The sequence below is a fragment of the Suricata suricatta genome, chromosome 8 (genome assembly GCF_006229205.1).
Source record: "Suricata suricatta isolate VVHF042 chromosome 8, meerkat_22Aug2017_6uvM2_HiC, whole genome shotgun sequence".
NCBI classification, from domain to species: Eukaryota; Metazoa; Chordata; class Mammalia; order Carnivora; family Herpestidae; genus Suricata; species Suricata suricatta.
The window spans coordinates 107,610,273-107,631,227 of NC_043707.1; the positions used below are offsets into that span (position 1 = coordinate 107,610,273).

General features: G+C 49.4%; 1 protein-coding gene across 3 annotated transcripts; it reads left to right on the top strand.

The window, feature by feature from the left end:
- The first annotated feature begins 5 nt into the window (after window positions 1–5).
- On the top strand, window positions 6–20,746 carry TMEM53 (transmembrane protein 53). 3 transcript variants are annotated; one of them, XM_029949095.1, is made up of 4 exons: window positions 6–173; window positions 15,275–15,396; window positions 15,672–15,806; window positions 20,078–20,746. In XM_029949095.1, exons 1-4 carry the CDS (start codon window positions 113–115, stop codon window positions 20,729–20,731), a joined length of 972 nt encoding a protein of 323 aa, XP_029804955.1. In that variant the 5' UTR covers window positions 6–112; the 3' UTR covers window positions 20,732–20,746. The 3 variants fall into 3 exon arrangements, with proteins under 3 accessions (XP_029804955.1, XP_029804956.1, XP_029804957.1); XM_029949097.1 differs by having other exon boundaries at window positions 68–173; window positions 15,282–15,396; XM_029949096.1 differs by lacking the exon at window positions 15,672–15,806 and having other exon boundaries at window positions 10–173.
- Window positions 20,747–20,955: the final 209 nt, after the last annotated feature.

A 20,955-nucleotide genomic window follows, 5' to 3' on the forward strand; every position in this document is an offset into this window, starting at 1 on the left:
GACGGGAGAGGTGGGTGGTGATTGGGCGGTGCCCAGGAGGCTCCGGGGTGAGGCGCGGGTGCGCGACCGGGAGTTCCGGCGGAGGCCAGTGCTGAGGGCCGGCGCCTTCACCATGGCCTCGTGTGAGCTGGACTACACCATCGAGATCCCGGATCAGCCCTGCAGCAGCCAGGGTATGGAACGAGGGTTGGGTCCAGTCGTGGGGAGGTAACCGAGCGAGTCTGTGGGTCTCAAGTACAGCTGTGGCTCCGCCCCTCTCGCGGCCCCGCCCTCTCGCGGTCCGCCCCCTCACGGGGTCCCGCAGGTCCCAGACTTGTTCGGGCCCACAGAGCCCCGCCCCTGTACAAGCCCCGCCCCCGGAGTAGTCTGCGGGTCCGAGCCCTTACCACTTCCCTGCGGCTTGGGCTTTGTTGGGGGCTTTTTCTGTCTTTTCGGTTGGAGATCTCCTGTCCGTGCCCTCGTTCTCTCGCAGCTGAGGGCTGCCTAGGACAGGTGCTGTCTTGATTCGTTTGTTTGGGGTCAGGCTTCCCACTTCCAGCCTCTGTTCGGTGGTTGTGGCCGGAGGACCCACCCATTATTTTCCATCCACGGTCCGCCCCCCCCCTGCCCCCCGCCCTGGGGTCCTTGCAGAAGCCAGGGACACAAGACTTATCTCTCCCACTCTCCTTCACAATGGCTAACGCGCAGTCTCTACTGTCAGGTGGAAGTCGGTTCAGATCCTCCCTTCAGTAGTTGGGTGACCTTTGGCAGTTTCCTCATCTGCAAAACGAAGCTACTGGTAGTAACCTCCCTCCTAGGGCTGTTGGTTACACAACTGAGGTAGTTTGCGTAAAGGACCCAGCATAGTGTCTGGCATGGAGTAAGTATAGTGATTAGCTTTACTCCTCCCTAGAGTCATATCATTAAAGAGAGGTGTGTGGGAGGTTCCACAAAATGAGTAGCCTATAGAGCAGGCCTAGGTCCTTGCGGTGAGAGTTGGGTTAGGGGCCCAGAGAATGGAAAGTCGGCCTCGACTGGGAATTTTGACAGAAGAGGCTTGAAGTACTGAGGCCAGCATGTCTCCGTGCATTAGTCCACTTGGCCTTTCCACCTTCCAGTCTCACTGCCAGAAGCTCAGCCTCTTGTATGGCTACCACAGCGATCTTTCTTAAGGTAGAGGTTTGCTCTTCACACTAGTCTGCCTAAAAGGCTTCAGTAGCTCCTAATTGTTCACAGGATAAATCAAGTCCAGGTTCCTTAACGTGGCATTCAAAGTCCTTCGCAGTTTAGCATCCCCTGCTTATAACTTTGATCACTGTGCCCTTCCACTGTTCAATTTAAGTTTTATGTTCTGGCAACACAAATTGCTTGTGATTCTCCACACACTTCTTGCTTCTCTGCCTTTGCTTCTGCTGTTTCCTCTGTCTGGAATGCCCTTTCCCCTCTGCTGCCCCATACCACCCCTCGCTTGTCCTTGTCCATTTCATCATTGAAGGCTTAGCTCAGATGTTGCCTCCTTTTGGAGAGCCTTCCCAGCCCCCTCCCATAGCATCTGTGTTGTTTGGGGTCTAGGAGGAGAGGGCAGCCGCTAGGCTCCTACAGGACAGATGGCTCTAGTCCAGATGTATTTCCTTAGAGCTGGGTATGTTGGCGTAGGGCTGTTGGGCTTATGGATGTAAAAAATGCTTTTGAACGGTTTTGGCATCAGGGGGAGGTGAGGCCAGTTAATATTGCCCTTGGAGAGCCACCAGCCATGAGAAGGAGTGTGGCTGCCTCCGTAGTAGGGCAGATGATCTCTCTCAGCCCAGGTGGGCAGCCTGCTGGTCTCCGTTCACAGTTCACTTCGACCTCCTACTGGTTCTGTGGCTTTGGCAAGTTACGGAACCTTCCTGGGCTTCGGATTCCTCCACTGTAAAATGGGAGTTGTGTTCGTGTCTGCATCACGGGATTGTGAGGGTTTACAAGATGTGTGTGCCTGGCATGTCGGTGTATTTCCTCTATTTGTGGCTCCCATCACTGCTTGAGGAGCCTGGGCCTAGGGGGCCATTCGTCCTGCATCCTAATAACGAGTGCGAGGGTGTTCTGTTGGTTCAAGAACCTTCTCCGACAGGATGCTTCCTCCCAAACATCATGGCCTGCTGTAGGTAACTGTGATTGTTAAAAAGCATTTCCTTTTCTTGAGCCACAATAGGCCTTCCTGTCATTTCTGCTCTCAGTTCAGCATTTGTTGTGTCCTGGCCACGGGTTAGTTACTGGTGCCTCAGAAGTGACTCATGCACAGGCTCCATTCAGGGAGCTGTGGTTGTGGGGAGAAGTGAGGGTTTATGAGCAGGCGGTTTCACAGTGTTGTGATAACTGCAGGGCCAGAGGGTCGTGGTGGGCACAACAAAGCAAGGTAATCTCTCTTCCTCTGTCTTCAAGAGGTCAGCTCAGGGGTTGCCTAGGTGGCTCATTCGGTTGAACATCCAATTTCAGCTCAGCTCATGATCTCACGGTTCATGAGTTCGAGCCCTACATCAGGCTCTCTGCTGTTGGTGCAGGGCCTGCTTCAAATCCTCTGTCCCTCTCTCCCCCACTCAGGCTCTCTCTCTCAAAAATAAACACAAAAAAATGAGATCAACTCATTCCTTCCTCACATCTCTCTTCTCCGAGAGAAATACCTCCATGGCCTTCAGCTGTCGCTTCTGTGATGTGGTCCTAAGGACCTCCTTCTGATGGCCCCTCTGGACTGGCTTCCGTTCATCATGCCTTTCCCTCTCAGAGTGAACGCCCTAGAGCTGAGCTGCATTGTGGGACCCCCTCAGAAGGAGGTCACAGCACCTCGATTTCCTGAATCTGTTTCCTGTCTGCAGAAAGCTCCTTCCAGGCCGACACGCCTTCACGCCTGCAGTGCCGGCGGGTTGACAGGCGAGCAGCTGTGCCGGCGGATCAGCTAGAAGGCAGCTGCGCACCTGCAGCTGTTCCGTGCCCAGGCGGGGCGGCCCTGGACGCCTCTGCTGGGAATCCCACCAGCCGGTGTCCGTGGCTGCCCGTGCCAGGAGGGCAGTCTGCCTGGTCCTTTGCTGAAGCTGCTCCCTTGCCCTGGTCTCTCCCTGCATCCGTCTTCGCTGACCAGTGATCCCCTTCCCCTGCCAGTACTCTGCTCCTGTCTCATTTCCTTGGGGAAGGTTCTGTTCTCTGGACTTCATCGCAGGGATCCCTGTCATAGTGCTTTTGATGGTTCTGGCCACTGTTGTTAGGGCCTGGCAAGGATGAGGTGCCAACTAGGCTGAATGGAGTCACTTGGCAGCTCCGTGGGCCAGAGATGCTCTGATATCCCAGACTGAGGCTACGCTGCCCCTCCTCCCAGCCAGAGAGTGGGCAGCCAAGCCCTAACCCCAGGGCCCCTCCCCGGCTTGCTGGCGGGCCAGCAGGCCTTCTTAATGGCACTATATTGCTCTCGTGTTCAGTAAACATTTTCAGAAATAATTGGTTCACAGAGTCTGGACAAGGGGCTCTCTCAAAGTACAAGGAAGGCCTGCAGAGGTCACAGAGAGGGGAAGTGACGGGTGTATTGTAAGCCCAGGCTTTTCTGTGAACCTGGTTTTCTGTTAAGCACTAGCAAAAAAAGAGTGGGTCAAAAAACTGGCCACTTAACCCTCAGGAAGCTTTCACTGGCCCCCAGGAAACAGTCCGGAGTGGTTTTGAGCACCATGGTGGCCCCCGGGGTTGAGGTGGCTTTCTGGAGAATAGTGGCCCAAGCTGTACTGAAAGCTTCCCAGGGCTGATGGTGAGCAAAGAGGGGTGCTGGGGAGGCCTGGGGTGGCCTGAGCCGTCACACCGGAGAGGCCTCAGAGGCCCAGGGGAAGAGTGAGTTCGGACTCGATCCTCTCCTTACCTGTGGGTCCCCTGAAGGCATTTAAAAAAATGTTGGGTTTTGTTTTTTGAAGACAGGAGTTTATTTACAGGCGTACCCTGTTTTATTGTGCTTTGCTTTATTACCCTTTGCAGATGTGAGTTTTTGGTTTTACAGATTGAAGGTTTGTGGGAACCTTGCATCAAGCAAGTCTGTGGGTTCCATTTTTCCAACAGCATTTGCTCAGTTCATGTCTGTGTTGCTTTTTGGCAGTTCTCATAATATTTCAGAAATTTTCATTATTATTTTTATGGTGATCTGTGATCAGTGATCTCTGATGTTAGTACTGTAATTGTTTTGGGGCTCCACAAATCTCACCTATATAAGATGAATGTTATGTGTGTTCTAACTGCTCCTCTGACCACCATTCCATCTTCTCTCTCCCTCTCCCTGGGCCTCCTTATTCCCTGAGACACATTATTGAAGTTAGGACAGTAAATAACCCCACATGGCCTCTAAGTGTCAAGTGAAAGGAAGAGTCACAAGTCTCTCACTTTAAATCAAAAGCTAGAAGTGACGGTGTTTATTAAGGAAGGAGTGTGGAAAGCTGAGATAGGCCTTTGGCCTATCAAGTTGCGAATGCAAAGGGAAACTTCCTGAAGGAAATGAAAAGCGCTCCTCTGGTGAACACAAGAATTATAAGAAAACAACCTTATTGCCGATATGGAGAGAGTGTGAGTGGTCTGGATAGAAGATCAAACCAGCCACAACACTCCTTTAAGCCACAGCCTAATCCAGAGCAAGGCCCTGACTCTCTTCAATTCTGTGAAGGCTGAGAGGGGTGAGGAAGCTGCAGAAGAAAAGCTTGAAGCCAGCAGAGGCGGGTTCATGAGGTCTGAGGAGAGAAGCCATCTCCATAACATCAAAGTGGAAGGGGAAGGAGCAAGTACTGATGTAGAAACCACAGCAAAGCATCCAAAACACTTGGCTAAGATGATTAATAGAGGCGGCTACACTAAACAACACATTTTCAGTGTAGATGAAACAGTCTTATATTGAAACAAGATGCCATTTTGGACGTTCATAGCTACAGAGGAGAAGTCAGTGCCTGGCCCCACAGCTTCCAAGGACAGGCTGACTTTTGCTAGAGGCGAAGGCAGCTGGTGACTTTAAGGGAAGCCAATTCTCATTTACCGTTCTAAAAATTCTAGGACCCTTCAGAATTATGATGAATCTATTCTGCCTATGCTTTATAAATTGGTCAACAAAGCCTGGATGACAGCACATCTGTTTTCTACATGGTTTACTGATAGTCTAAGCTCACTGTAGAGACCTACTGCTCAGAAAAATTAGGTTTTCAAAATATTACTGCTCACTGACAATGGACCCGGTTACCCAAGAGCTCTGAGGGAGTTGTACAATGAGGTTAGTATTGTTTTCATGACTTGATAACACAGCCTCTATTCTGCAGCTCATAGATCAAGGAATAATTTCAACTTTCAAGTTCCATAATTTAAGAAATACAGTTAGTAAGGTTATGGCTGCCACAGATAGAGATTCCTCTGATGGATGTGGGCAAAGTACATTGAAAGCCTTCTAGAAAGGATTCACCATTCTAGATGCCATTAAGAATATTTGTGATTCTTGGGAAGAGGTCAAAATAGTGACATTAACAGGACTTTGGAAGAAGTTGATTCCAATCCTCATGGATTTGAGGGGTTCAAGACTTCAGCGGAGGAAGTTGCTGCACATGGGGTAGAAAGAGCCGGAGAACTAGAATCACAAGTGGAGCCTGAAGGGCTGACTGAATGGCTGCCATCTCAATGACAAAACCCGAACAGATGAGGAGTTGCTTCTTGGAAGAGCAAACAAAATGGCTTCTTGGGATGGACTCTCCTCCTGGTGAAGATGCTGTGAAGGTTGTTGAAATGACAACAAAGGATTTAGGATATCACACAAACTGAGTTGATAAAGCAGTGGCAGAGTGTGAGAGGATTGACTCCTACTCTGAAAGAAGTTCTCTTGTGGGTAAAATACCATCAAACAGCATTGCATGCTACAGAGAAATCTTTCATGAAAGGAAGCATCAATACATGCAGCAGACTTCCTTGCTGTCTTATTTTAGGAAATCGCCACAGCCACCCCCGCCTTCAGCAGCCACCACCCTGACCAGTCAGCAGCCATCAACTTTGAGGCAAGAGCCTCCACCGTCGAAAAGATTATGACTCACTGAAAGCTCAGATTACAGATGATGGTTAGCATTTTTTTTTAGCAATAATGTATTCTTAAAGATTTTATTTATTTATTTTAAATAGCTTATTAGATTTTATTTATTTTTTGAAGTAATCTTTACCCCCAATGTGAGGCTTGAACCCATGACCCTGAGATCAAGGGTTGCTCCTCTACCAACTGAGTCAGCCAGGTATCCCAGCAATAAAGTATTTTTAAATTAAGTTATGTATATATTTTTTAGACATTAGTGCACACTTACTAGACTATAGTATAGTGCAAACATAACTTTTGTATGCTCTGAGAAACCAAAAAATTCACTTGACTCACTTAATTGTGATATTCGCTTTATTGGGGTTGTCTGGAAATGAGCCCGCAGTTTTTCCAAGGTATGTTTATATTTTTTGAATCATAATCTCTTTCACACATAAATAAAAACCCTTTCTAGTTTGTCTGCTCTGTACCAGGTGCTGTGCTAAGCTCTGGATTTGAGCTCCAGACCCGGTGGACCATTTACAGGCTTCCCTTCTCTGAGGCCTCCGGGGTCGCTGTTGCACTTACACTGTTGACCATGTCCTGCTCACACGCCAGTCGCGGCCAGTCCCACCCAGTCACAGCCAGTCCCACCGGGAGCTCGGCTAGTGATTTTATTAATCACAACCGCCTTGTGAAGTAGGGGGCGCTCTTACGCCGTTTTGCGTATGAGGAACAGAAACCTGGGGGAACTGAAGTCTCTTACCCCGTTATCCCAGCTTTCAACTCTGGAGCTCCGCTCCGAACCTAGTGCATGAAGATTTCAGTTGCCATTAGTAAGTGTTGCGTGAATACAGTTCCATTTCTAGGAAGGGACACACACAAAGAAAGAGGTGTCCAATAAAGTCTTTTTATAACCACAGAAATTGGAAATATCATGTCCAATAATGGGAGATTTTTCACCATAAATTATGAAATATTCTACAGTCACTCTGTAGCCACTATAAAGGGTGGTGTAGAAAAATACAAACTGACAAGGAGAGATGTTCACAGTATATTGCTAAATGGAAGAAAGCAGATTACAAAACTGTGATCCCAATTTTATTAGATATTCATTTTCTCCTTTTCTACAGTAAGCATGTGCTCCTCGTGAAGGGACAGTACCTTTGATTTATTGAACTCTTTGTGCCGGGTACCCTGCTAAGCCCTCTCTCGTCATTAGTATAGTTAATCTTTGTGTTATTAGCCCCATTTCACAGATAAGGAAATTGAAGTTTAGAAAACTTGCTCAGGGTCTGTTTCACAGTTATTTGAGGCAGAGCCACAGATCTGAACTCAGATAAGGTTTTATTTTATTTTTATTTAAAATTTTTTTAAATTTTAATTCCAGTTGGTTTACAGTGTTCTATTAGTTTCGGGTGCACAATATAGTGATTCAGCAATTCCATACAACACCTGATGCTCATCAGGACATGTGCCCTCCTTAAGCCCCAGCCCCTCAGCCGCCTCCCCTCTGGCAACCATTGGTTTGTTCTCCATAGTTAAGAGTTTGTTTCTTGATTTGTCTTTCTCTCTTGAATTCAGATATGCTTTTATATACTAAGTACTCTTTTTTAAAAACTTTTATTTATTTTTTTTTGAGAGAGAACACGTGCAAGTGGAGGAGGGGGCAGGGGAAGTAAGAGAGAATCCCAAGCAGGCTCTGAACTGTCAGAACTATGAGATCATGACCTGAGGTGAAATCAAGAGCTGGATGCTTAACTGACTGAGCCACCCAGGCACCCTGTTATATGATTATTGATCTGGGGTCATGAGTTCGAGTCTCATGTTGGGGGTGTGGTTTACTTAAAAAATATATCAGAACTGTGAGAATTTAGAAAGTATTTCTGGGGAAGTAGAGGAAACTGAGGACGTTTTTATTCTTTGCATTAAAAAAAGAAAACATAGGTTCTTTGCATTTTGATTCTGATTTACAGATAAAAAGCACATATTGTGTCATAGACCCTTATGCCTTATCAGCCTTTCCTTTGTCTTCTCCACATGCCCCTGGGATATACACGATCTAATTTATGCTTTAGTTTTATCACTTGAACTGTTGTACAATATATATTTGTAATTCCTGTATTGATGTCAGTGTTATTTTGTTGAGAAGTTCTAGAGGGCAGGGAGCCTGTGAGATTAAATTGTTTTGTGGGTGCTCAAGAAGTGCCAGAGTTGAAAAGAATACTTCTGCCTTGCCAATGGGCTAAAGTGACATCTTTTAATGGTCATTTATTTATTTTTGAGAGAGAGAGAGAGAGAGAGAGAGATTGAGCGAGCAAGTACAATGGGGAAGGGACAGAGAGAGGAGACACAGAATTTAAAGCAGGTTCTGTGTTGTCAGCTCAGAGCCTGATGTGGGGCTTGAACCCACAGACCCTGAGATCATGACCTGAGCTGAAGGCAGATGCTTAACTGACTGAGCCACCCAGGGGGCCCTGGGCCAAAGTAACATTTTAATTCTCATTGCAAAGGTGATACGTACTGATTTTAGAAAATGGGCAAAAAATATCGGGAAAAAAACAATTGCCTCTAATCCCAGAGGTAATTGCTATTAATATTTGTTGTGCTTTTTCTTTTTGGTTAAAAAAATATTTTTAATGCTTTATTTATTTTTGAGAGACAGAGTGTGTGCACGCACACCGGTGCGCACCACATGAGTATGAATGGGGGAGGGACAGAGAGAGGAGGAGACAGAGAATCTGAAGCAGGCTCCAGGCTCTGAGCTGTCAGCACAGAGCCTGACATGGGGTTCAAACTCACGACTGTGAGATCATGACCTGAGCTGAAGTTGGTCTCTTAACCAACTGAACCACCCAGGTGCCCCTTGCTGTATTTGTTTCTATGCATAAATACACGTGTGCCTGTGTGTGTGTATGTGTGTGTGTGTATTCTGTTGTATATGCTGCTTTTCAGCTTGCTTTTTCACTTGGTGTACTATTAATTTTTTAAAATTCTTATTTTTAAGTAATCTCTACACCCAATGTGGGGCTCAAACTTACAGCCTTGAGATCAAGAATCACGTGGTCTACTGACTGAGCCAGCCAGGCATCCCTGTTACTATTAATTTAAAAAAAAAATAGCATTATTGAGATATAATTCATATACCATAAAATTCAACCTTTGAAGATGTACAATTATTGGTTTTTAGTATATTCACAGAATTGTGCAGCCAGCACACTAACTCCAGAACATTTTCATCACCTCAAAGAAACCCTGCGCCCATTAGTAGTCCCTCCCCATTCTCTCCTTCCGTTAGCTCCTGGCAACCACTAATTTACTTCTCTATGGATTTACCTGTGCTGGACATTTCATATAAATGGAATCATGCAATATATAGTCTTTCATGGCTGCCTTCTTTCACTTAGCGTGCATTTTCTTTTTTTTTTTTTTTAATGTTTTTTATTTAATTTTGAGAGACAGAGAGAGACAGCGTGAGCCAGGGAGGGTCAGAGAGAGAGGGAGATACAGAATCTGAAGTAGGCTCCAGGCTCTGAGGTAGCTGTCAGCACAGAGCCTGACGCAGGGCTCGAACCCACAAACCATGAGATCATAACCTGAGCTGAAGCCGGATGCTCAACTGACTGAGCCACCCAGGCGCCCCTAGCATGCATTTTCAAGATTCATCCAGGATTTGTAGCCTGTATCAGTACTTCATTGCTTTTTATGACCAAATAATATTTCATTGTATGGATATACCAAATTATTTAATTGTTTATTTTGAGAGAGTGTGTGCACATGCGTGTGCCCACTAGTGGGGCAGGGGCAGAGGGAGAGGGAGAGAGAATCTTAAGCAAGCTCCACGTCCAGGGTGTAGCCAAACGGGGCTTGTTCTCACAACTGTGAGCTGAAGTCAAGAGTTGGTTGCTTAACCAATTGAGCCACACAGGCGCCCTGAAAATCCTTTGCCCGTCTTAATTGGTTTGTCTTTTTATTGTTGAGTTGTAAGAGGTTTTTTTTGTATATGCTGGATACAAGCCCCCTATCACATATATGATTTGCAAATATTTTCTCCTATTCTGGGGCTTATGATTTTCACTTAAGAAATGTTTGTTTATTTATTATTTCTTGAGCAAGAGAGAGAGAGAGAGAGAGAGAGAGAGAGAGAGAGCGAGCAGGGGTGGGGCAGTGAGAGAGGGAGAGAGAATCTCAAGCAGGCTCTGTGCTGTCAGTGCACAGAACTCATGAGCTGTAAGGTTATTACCTGAGCTGAAATCAAGAGTCAGATGCTCAACCTCCTGGGCCGCCCAGGCATCACTTGTCATGTTCACTTCCTTGATGGTGTTCTTTGAGGTACACATGTTTTTAATTTGGATGAAGTCCCAACTTATCTATTTTTTTCTTTTATTCCTTGTCATTTTGTACATGTCCGAGAAACCATTGCCTAGCGCAAGGCCACAAAAATTTACTCTTCTGTTTCCTTTTAAGTTTTACAGTTTTAGCTCCTACATTAATGTTTCTGATTTTCTTAATGTATTATTGAGTATTTTCATATGATTAAACATTTTTCTCTCTTAGAAGTGGAATTGCTAGGTCAAAGATTGAATGTTTTTGAGACTTCTGATACGCGTTCCAAAATTGCTTCTGTCTCTGTCATTTCCCTCTGCCTTCCACTGTCCTGGCCCAGGCCTTTGCCATCTCTTGCATTGCACGTTACAGCAGCCTCCTGTCTGTTCCTAATGGACACTGCCCATGCAGTGGGGTAAGTGTGATGGCAGGTGCTGTGACAGAGCAGAGGAGAGGCATCTAGCCAGTCTGGTGATTCGAGGTGGGGGATGAAAAGGGTTGGGGAAGGCATCAAGGGAGACTTCCTGGAAGCAGTGAGCCAACTCAGCAGTTGGAGCGGCCATTAGGAAAGCATAAACACGGAGCAGCCACATCCTGGGCTGTAGAATGAGGGCCATGTGCCAGGTCCTGGAGGCAGGGCCAGGGTGGCATGGTGGTCCAGAGAGATGGACGTTGGCTGTGCTACTTCTTGGACTTCTTGGCTGCATGTTCTTGGGGAGAGGGACTTACTCTTCTGTGTTTTAGTTTTCTCATCTGTAAAATGGGGACATTGTAACTGATTCCTAGGATGGTTGCAGGACCAAATGACGCAGCCTTTGTTGGGGTTTTGGTTGGGGTGGCCAGTCCCTGAGGAGGAGCAGGTAGAAGAGGTCAGCAATGGGTAATATTGGATCTGTTGATGTACAGAGGCAGCTATGTGTATACATTTGGAGCTGGGGTGATAGAGATTTGGTAAAGACTAGGGGATTGGGGGGCACCTGGGTGACTCAGTCAGTTGAGCATCCGACTTCGGTTCAGGTCATGATCTCGTGGTTTGTGAGTTGGAGCCCCACATCGGCCTCACTGCTGTCAGGGCAGAGCTCACTTCGGATCTTCTGTCCCCCTTTCTCTGCCCGTCCCCGCTTGTGCTCTCTCAAAAATAAATAAACATATGAATAAATAAACACAGACAGACAGACAGATTGGAGGCTTGGATTTTATTGCCCAGGGGGCTGGCTGGGATAGTGGTGATGAGCTGCTCTCTACGCCACTTGGGTTTTGGATTCCAGTTTTGCTGCTTTGTGTAACTTTGAGCAAGTCATTTATTATCTCTGTGGCTTAGTTTTCTGTCAGAAAAATGAGAATAATAATAGTACGTTGTTCATGGGAGTTGTAAAGATTAAATGAGTTGATATATAAAGTGCTTAGAGAATGCTTGACACGCAATGTGCTTTTTCTGTTATCATTATTGTTTTTCTTGGTGATGGGAAGGAGGGGGAGGTAGGAGGCGGAGGGGGATGTGGAATTCCGAGAGGTCTGTGATGGTATAGGAACAAGGTGGACTTGATTGCCTGGGCAGGGTCATGGGAAGTCATGGAGTATAAATGAGAGATGGAGCCCGTGCCCGAGTCTTGGCCCTGAGGGGCAGCCACAGAGGCCCTGAGGGGCAGCCACAGAGGGAGAGGGTGATAAGGCCAGTGGAATGAGCATAAAAGGACCAGGGGCTTTTCTAAGAGGATGGAGGAATCGTGCTCTGGATGAGGCAATAAATAACAATAGCCATAACAGTTACTTTTATTACTCTGGAAAGGGCAATGGGTAACAAGAAGAATGCCAGCTCTTTCTCCTTGGATCCATCCTTCACTTTGCAGCCACATGTTCATTCCAGCACGTGTCTCCCGAGTGCCTGAATGGGCCGGCCGCAGGGCTGGGCACTGGGGGATGTGGGGAGACACCCAACACACTCAGTGCCTGCCTTCACAGAGCCTGCTGGCTAAAGGGAGAGGTAGACATTAAGTGACTGTGCACGTTATTAATACGGATTGGATCGTGCCACTTCTAGAATCATCATTTGCTTTCTACTGCTACAGAATAAAATCCCGACTTGGATGCCTGGCTTGAAAGGCCTTGCAGGATCGGGGCCCCAGTCCTGCTCCTGGCAGCTCTCCTAGCCATTGCTGTGCCTCACGCAGGCTTCTAGCCCCCCAGGACTGCTTGCTGGGCCTCAGACCAACTACTGCATCTCCAAAGCCTCCTGCCCTCACTCATGCCCTCTCTCCACCTGGCAGCTCCTACCGGGCCTCGGGGCCGGCACAACAAATGTGTCTTCCTCTGGGAGGCCTTTCCCAGTCTCCGTCACTCTCAGCCTTGTGGCCAAAGCACCTTGGACCTCTCTGCGTTGTAGCACTTGAAATATAGAATCAGAAGGGGCAACATGTCTCTGGTGGGAGGAAGTCAGGGTGAAGACTCCAGTTAGGAAGGGCCCCAGAGAGAAATTGTGTCGGGGGAGAGGGCATGCAGGCAGGAAGAGCACCGGCGGCTCAGGAGCGGGCGGACTGGCGGAGGGCCTGGCTGGAGGGGAGGGGCGCTTGCCTCCCATTAGGAGTAGTACGGAAAGGTTGGGAGTGGGCAGTGCGTTCACGGTGTCCGTATTCTGAGAGTTTCTTCATGGAAATGCCTATCTGGGGGAAGAGTCATCCCTCCTTGAGTTGGTGAAGTCAAGGGTACCTGTAAAACCTGGTGGAGCAGAATGGAGTTTCAGATCCAGCTTCGGGAAAGGGGCAGGTCAGAGGCCAGGGAGAGGCTGTTTGAACCTTGTCCAACTGAGAATGCACCAGTGCCACTGGTGTGGGCTGGCCTTAACTTCAGGAGGCCACCAGGGGGTGTGACATCCCTTGGCTGCCCTCTCTGTATTTGAGATAAATGCCAAAACCCTTTGCTGGTGTCTTGGTGGTGGCATAGGAGGGGACCGCTGTAGGCTGGGGGAGGGGAGCCCGTGCTCAGACAGCAGCACAGAGGTAAGGGGCCTCCGTGGAGCAGGACTCAGACATCTAGTCCCTGGGCCTCAGAGATTCAGAGGCAGGTCCAAATGGGTGGCTGTTGATTGCTACCCCTGAGACTGCTGCAGCCTGAGCTTCATGGGGAGTCCTCCCCAGCGAGTCCTCCCCAGATATGGCCTCTCCCCCAGAAAGGCCAGGTCAGTCGAAGAGCTGCCCTAGCAGAAGATGGGGACACCAGGCTGGGAAAGGTGGTGAGAATTTTTGGAGAGGCCTCATCAGAGGTCAGGCCAGCACCAGGGGAGCCGGGGAGTGCTGGAAGGTGTCAGAAGGGACCGAAGCGCCCGAGCTCCTGCTCCGGGCTGAGTTACAACCCAGCCTGGGATCCCCATGGGGGCGGGCACTTAATCTCTGAAGGCCGGAGTCACCACTGCTGGAGAGCAGGCACACTGAACTTTTCAATCACATTAATTTCCACAGGAAATTGTTGTCTTCCTTTTGTCCAAAGGTTAGTGATTTATATTTACCATCCTCTTAACCAGCCTTGAAATTTACTGTTGCCAGGTCACCACTGGCATCCATAAATCTCGAGGTGGCAGCTGAGTATCGCCAAGTGGCTTGACACTTGGAAGGGCACAGCCTGGCCCTTTGGGGAGGGCAGATAACCAGTAAAGGACAGTCACCGCACAGAAGTCCCCCTGACTGGGTGGGTGCTCGCTTGGCAGGGGGAATGAGGTGCGGTCTGACCAAGAAGGCTGCAGGGAGGCCTCTTCGAAAGCAGCCATAGAAGAGGCAGCTGGCTTGTGTCTTCGCGCATCACCGAACGGGACAGGCTTCTAGTCGTGGATGGTGCTGGTGGCACAGGAGGGCTCAGGTGGCTTAGTTAGGATGGGGAGCAAGGACCAGATTCCTGGCCATGTACTTCCTGTGTGGCCTTAGGCCAGTAACCTAAGCACTCTGTGCCTCGGTTTCCTCATCTGCAATAATATTCCTCATAGTATTGTTATGAGGGTTAAATCTCAATAAATATTGGTGATTAATTTTCCCTGGCGGGACAGGGTGGGTGGATTGGTATGGGCTCTCAGAGTTTGCTTCACCCCCCTGTTGGCACTGTCCTAGCCATTTCTCCTTTTAAGAGCCTCTTCTTCCTTTGGCGTCTGGGTGGCTCCGTCAGTTAAACGTTCGCCTTTTGATCTCAGCTCAGGTCTTGAGCTCAAGAGGTTGTGAGTTCAAGCTCTGCATTGGGTGTGAATTGTACTTGAAAAAAAAATCATTTTCTTCCATCTGCTTGTGAAATTAGAACAGGGCTGGCAAACTTTTTATGTAAAGGGCCAGTAAGTATTTCAGCCTTTGTGACCCACACGGTCTCTGTTGCAACTACTCAGCTCTGCTGTTTTAGCAAGAAAGCATCTACATACACTAGGTAAATGAGAGAGTATGGCCGTGTTCCAGTAAAGCTTCATTGTGAACAGTCAAATTTGAATTTCATATAACTCATGTGTTGCAAAATATTTTTTATTTTTTAAACTATTTCAAAATATAAACACCATTATTATTTTTAGCTTGTGGTTCATATAAAAACCAGACGATGGGTCACATTTGGCTCTTGGCTTGTAATTTGCTGACATCTGGATTAGAAGGTGAAATTGCATGGAGAAAGTCCTCACTCATTTTTCTCACCTGGGCTATGTCTTTGAGAGTCTGAAGAAAGGTGCCCTCTTGTGGGTTTTTCCAGTGACCCTGTAGTGCCTCCTAAGAGGCTTAAATGCCACTTGAGGCAGGACAGAGGAGCGAGCCCCGTGGGAACCGGAGGCACAGGGGCTGGCAGGATCCCCAGGTCTGGCACCTGTTGGTTCCCTGCCCTACAGCTAGAGTGGTGCTGGCTCTGGCCTGGCCAGTCACCCTCACCCTACCTGACAGCTCTGGTACTGACAGTCCCACCACATCTGTGTTTCAGAGAATAGCCCCAACCAAGGCGGAAAGGAGGTGGGGACACGACAGCCTTTGGTGATTCTCTTGGGCTGGGGTGGTTGCACCGACAAGAACCTTGCCAAGTACAGCGCCATCTACCACAAAAGGGTGAGTACTGCAGGCTTGCGGACACCCGGTGCATTGGGTTGCTGCCCCCCCGCCCCGTGGCCGCTCTGTGGGGAACTCAGCCGCGGCGGCTGCCCTCATCCCTGCTGCAGTGTGGCAGGCCTGGGAACGGCACGAAGAACAGCCTTTAAGGGGATGGTGGGGTCATGGGGACTTCAGCAGGATTGTCCCTGCTTGATGCTGCCCGCTCTGTGGCCTGGTCTGTCTCCTTCAGCCCCCTGACTTGCATCCCCTTCCTTCCTCCTCAAACCCCGCAGCAGCCCAGCCCTGATGTGCTCCCAGCTGTGGAGTGGCCCAGACCTCAAGTCTGTTGTTGCCTGATGGGCACAAAAGCCTGGGCCAAGTGTGTTGGGCATAGTATGTACTCCCAGGGATTTCTCCTTTTCTGCCAGGTGAGTTTCTGTCTTAGGTTCACCATGGACCTTCACGTTCCCATAGTAGAAGGAACTCCTGGAAAAGAGATTCAGGCTGACGGTCTTCTTACTTCTTTTTAAGCTGCCCCAAGAGTTGGATGTAGAGCTTGCGGTAATTGGAGAGAGCCTTAGGAGGGCTGGGTTATATTTTGGAAGCCCCTTTCACATCTTTGGCCTCCGGCCTGGCCCTGCCTGTCTTGGCCCAGGTGTCCCAAAGCAAGGAGACACCAGTGCGGACAGTCCTAGGTGACACCTGGAAACCCTGGGCTGAGGAATGGGAGTCTCCTGGGAGAAAGGCCAGCCAGTACCGCCCTGCCCCACTGACCTCTGTCTGCACTGTGTGTCAAGTATGTGGTGGCCCTGGAATGGGGAGAAGGGTTGGGGGGAAATGTAGCTCTGAGCTTGAGGCCTCCTCCAACCAACAGGGCTGGTCCTCGGGCATTGCTGTTGATGAATGGCCTTGCTCTGTGGGTAATTTTAGCTACTTCTGAATTCCACTCGCTGGGCAAGGCTTGTTGGTCTGGCTTCTCCAGCGGACTAAGATTGCAGAGGGCAGGTGGACGAGTAGGGATGGGTGAGTGTGGCCGGAAAGGAGAGTGAAAGAAAGGGCAGGTGCCAGGAGAGGAGGCTGGGGAGGGTGCTGGGGGGACTTAAGCAGAGGTGTGATGATAGATCCCAGGGAAGGCAGTGGGCTTGAGTTGGCAGGCTGGTGGAGGGGTCGTCTGGGAAAGAAAGGGGGTCAGGATAGGATGGGTATGGAGAAAAAGATTTTTCAAACCCCTACTCCTAATACTTTATTATTATTATTTTACACTTATTTATTGCTGAGAGACAGAGACAGAGCATGAATGGGGGAGGGGCAGAGAGAGAAGGAGACACAGAACCAGAAGCAGGCTCCAGGCTCTGAGCTAGCTGTCAGCACAGAGCCCGATGCGGGGCTCGAACCCACGAACGTGAGATCATGACCTGAGCTGAAGTCGGATGTTTAACCGACTGAGCCACCCAGGCGCCCCTAATACTTTATTATTTAAAAGAAAAGAAAAATACTGCACCTACACGTAGAGATGACCTCTGTAGGCTCGCTAGTGCCCCTCCTCTCAGCTTTTCTCTGTGTGTATCTTTTCTTTACCTAAACCACATCTGCTGACTAGACTATTTTGCATACTGCCTTTTTTCAGATGGTGATCTCCACCTTCCCATGTTAATCTGTTTTTCTCTCTTCTGGTTCCCAGTCTCTATTCTGACTCTGTCACCGTCCCCGGAATGTCCTTTAACAGCTGATTTGCCCAAACCAGCATCCAATCCAGGATCACCCATGGCAGCTAGTTATTTTTTTCCTTAAGGCTCTTTTATTTTTTTAAAGATTTTATTTAATTAATTACTTTTTTTCAGAGAGAGAGCACAAGTAGGGGAAAGGGGCAGAGTAGGGGAGAGAGAGAGAGAGGGAGAGAGAGAGAGAGAGAAAGAGAGAGAGAGAGAGAGAGGAGAGAGAGAGAGAGGAGAGAGAGAGAGAGAGAGAGAGAGAGAGAGAGAGAGAGAGAGGGAGAGAGAGAGAGAGAGAGAGAGAGAGAGAGAGAGAGAGAGAGGGAGAGAGAGAGAGAGAGAGAGAGAGAGAGGAGAGAATCCTATGTAGGCTCCAAGCTCAACCTGGAGCCCATGTGAGGCTTGATCCTATGACCCTGGGATCATGACCTGAGCTGAAATCAAGACAAGAACTGGACACTCAACTGACCAAGCCACCCAAGTGTCCTTTCAGATTTTATTTTGAAGTAATCTCTATACCTAATGTGGAGCTACCAGACAATATATCTAGGAGTGCCTGATCCTGAAGGTGTTGGAAGGGAAGCACGATGGGCACTACAAGCTGTCATGGGGTCTGGCCCTTTGGGAAAGCGTGAGTGACTTTGGTAAGAGCAGTGCAGGGGAGCCAGTGGCAAGGGACGAGGTGGAGAGGGCAGGTGTCAAAGACTGTCTAGGAAGGTGGAGAGAGGGTAGGATGGAGTTCAAGGGGGACACATGAAACTGCAGAGGATTTTTTTTTTAATGAGGTTGGTTTGATAGGAATCTAGAGAGAGGAAGAAACTGAAAATACAGGAGAGGGAGGCAGGGACCCTCAGCAGGGTCCTTGGGCCAAATGTGCACAGAGATGGAGAAATGCTTGGCTAGAGGGATGGGGAGAGACTGGGATCTGATGTGCAGGGACTTCTAGAAGCATCTGACTGGGGAGGTAGCAGCAGAGATACCAGGCACCTGGGAAACCTCAAAGTGAGGCCCAGACCCATGGGTGCAGGGTGCTTGGCATGTGCACGCCCTTCACAGAGGGCAGGGAGCGGGCCTTGGGCCCTCATGGGGAGCTCTGTGTGTGTGCTCACAGGTGACATGCGGTTAGAAGGCACACACGTGTGTGTCCTCATAGATGGCGTGTTCCCAGGACTTGCTGTTTGTTTCTGTACCACTAGGTAGTTCTGCATGTGAACCTTCTGGCAGGGGGAGTGTGTGTGTGTGTGTGTGTGTGTGTGTGTGTGTGTGTGTGTGTATACTCTTGAAGGGAGTGCAGGAGGCAAGTGTGTACCTGCCGGTGGTGTGTGTGCTTGTGGGTGTGTCCTGCTGGCTATTGCTTTTTTGTGTACTCACAGACGGTGTGGTAGGTACACACGAGTGAGTGGTGGGTGCCACGTGTGTCTGCACCTGTGGGATGGTGATGCGGGTGGGCTTTGTTTAGTTCTAGGAGTTTCGTGTGTGCGGTGCTGTGATGTTGGAGTGTGTTTGCATTTGTGGGCAATGCTGTGTGTCGGGTTGGTGGGAAGACATTTCACATCCCACTGGGAAGTTAGAACAGAGCACTTTGTGAAGTTTCCCAGAGCCTGAGGTGGCATCGGTGACCCCCTCTGCAGAGTCTCAGGAGGGGGGGCTTCAGCATGCCGGGGCCTTGGTAAGAACAATGCCAGGAGGAGTTGGGGCAGATGTTGGATTGGAGTCAGTGGGCAGGTGTTGGGGGGCTAATGGCAGGGTGATTTCAGCGGACTATCGTGTTGAGCTATAGGTCATTCAAGAAGTGCGGCTGTGAGATGTTCTCATTCGTACTCCTCCCACCACTGATGGCTGCTACTATTAGGTTACTTAGTGCCACGTGCTGCTTTGGGCACTTGGGATACATCTTTTCATTCAATCTTCCATCTGTGAGATAGATGTTATCCTGGTTTACAGTTGGAAACACAGACTCAGGAAGATGAAGCAGACTTCTCTTCACTCACACTGTTAAGAACTTAAAAAAGTGGCGTTAAGAAGTCAGATTCCCCTGACAAAGGGCGCTTTGTCTCTGGAACAGGACAATGAGAGGGGATTAGGATGCAGGCACGTGGCTTTGGCTGCCTTTTCTTTTCTTTTTTTTTTTTAATATTATAAAGATTTTTATTTTTTTTTAATTTTAATTTTTTTCCTCCAAGGCTGCCTTTTCTAACTGACCTAGAAGAGGATCTGTCTGGGGATTTTGAGGCATACTTGACCCAGGCATTGTGGGGTACAGAAGCCGAAGAGTTTGGCTCAGATTTTAGAAGTTGAGGAACAGTGTTTACTGTATTTGGAATTTCAGGGCGAGTGGGAGGAGTGGGTCCAGGCCTTGGAACCAGATAGATTTGGATGCCAGGCCCCTATGCCAAACTGTATGGACTCTGCTCTCAAGGTCCTGCAGGAAGGTGGCAGTGGCCAGAGACTGACATGATGTGGGGGTCCAGCTCACGAGTGGCCTCTGGTGGTCAAGACTGGCGCCTGCAGGTTGCATCTCCGGTGTTGGGTCTTTGAGGGGGCGTGTCCTCCTTGAGCCTGGGAGGGTGGGGATAGTGCTGAGCTGAGTCACTGCAGCAAGGTGTAGCCAAGCAGCAAGGCTGTAAATATGTCAGAGTTGAGCAGATGAGCGTGCAAGGGGGAGAGTGGGAGGGAGACAGGGTATGGGCCAGAGTGAGACTTTCTTCTGGTCTGCTTAGATATCTCCAAAGCGAGCTCCAGACCTCACATACCATGCTAGGTTGAGTGGCCTTGGCCCAGCATGAAGTGATTATTCCATAAATGGGCCTTGAGTGTACCTTCCACTCTGGAAGGCACCCGCGTCTGTGAGTGGTGAGCTGGTGCCTGGACACTGCTAGGCTTATGGGCCTCTGGCACTTGGAGCTTCTGGACATCTCTGACCTAGCTGTATTCCCCCACCCCTCCCCCATCCCCGAGGACCGACCAGGCCTCTCTCCTCTCCCCAGGGCTGCATCGTGATCCGATACACAGCCCCATGGCACATGGTCTTCTTCTCCGAGTCCCTGGGCATCCCTTCACTTCGTGTTTTGGCCCAGAAGCTACTTGAACTACTCTTTGATTACGAGATTGAGAAGGAGCCCCTGCTCTTCCATGTCTTCAGCAATGCCGGTGTCATGCTGTACCGATACGTGCTGGAGCTTCTGCAGAACCATCAGCGCTTCTGCCACCTGCGTGTGGTGGGCACCATCTTTGACAGCGGGCCTGGTGATAGCAACGTGGTGGGCGCTCTGCGGGCCCTGGCGGCCATCCTGGAGCACCGGCCTGCTGTGCTGCGCCTGCTGCTCCTGGTGGCCTTCGCCCTGGTGGCAATCCTGTTCCATGTCCTGCTCGCTCCACTCACTGCCCTCTTCCACACCCACTTCTATGATAGGCTACTCAGTGCAGCCTCTCGCTGGCCTGAGCTCTACCTCTACTCGAGGGCCGACGAGGTGGTCCTGGCCAGGGATGTGGAACGCATGGTGGAGGCACGCCTGGCACACCAGGTCCTGGTGCGCTCTGTGGACTTTGTGTCATCTGCACACGTCAGCCATCTTCGCGACTACCCTGCTTACTACACAAGCCTCTGTGTCAACTTCATGCACAGCTGTGTCCACTGCTGAGCTCCTTGCCCCACCCCCCACCCCCACCCCCACCCCACCTCTGCTGCAGAAATAAATGCCTGACATCTCCCCACAACCTATATCCATGGGTGGGGTCCTCTCTGCTTCATCTCCCGTACAGCCCTTTGGGACTTTGCAGTCCCACACGTAGAGAATTGCCATTGAATTTTAGCAGCCTCTTGCCCAGGGACTGTGGCGGTCTGTCGATCCCAGGTACCTAGTGG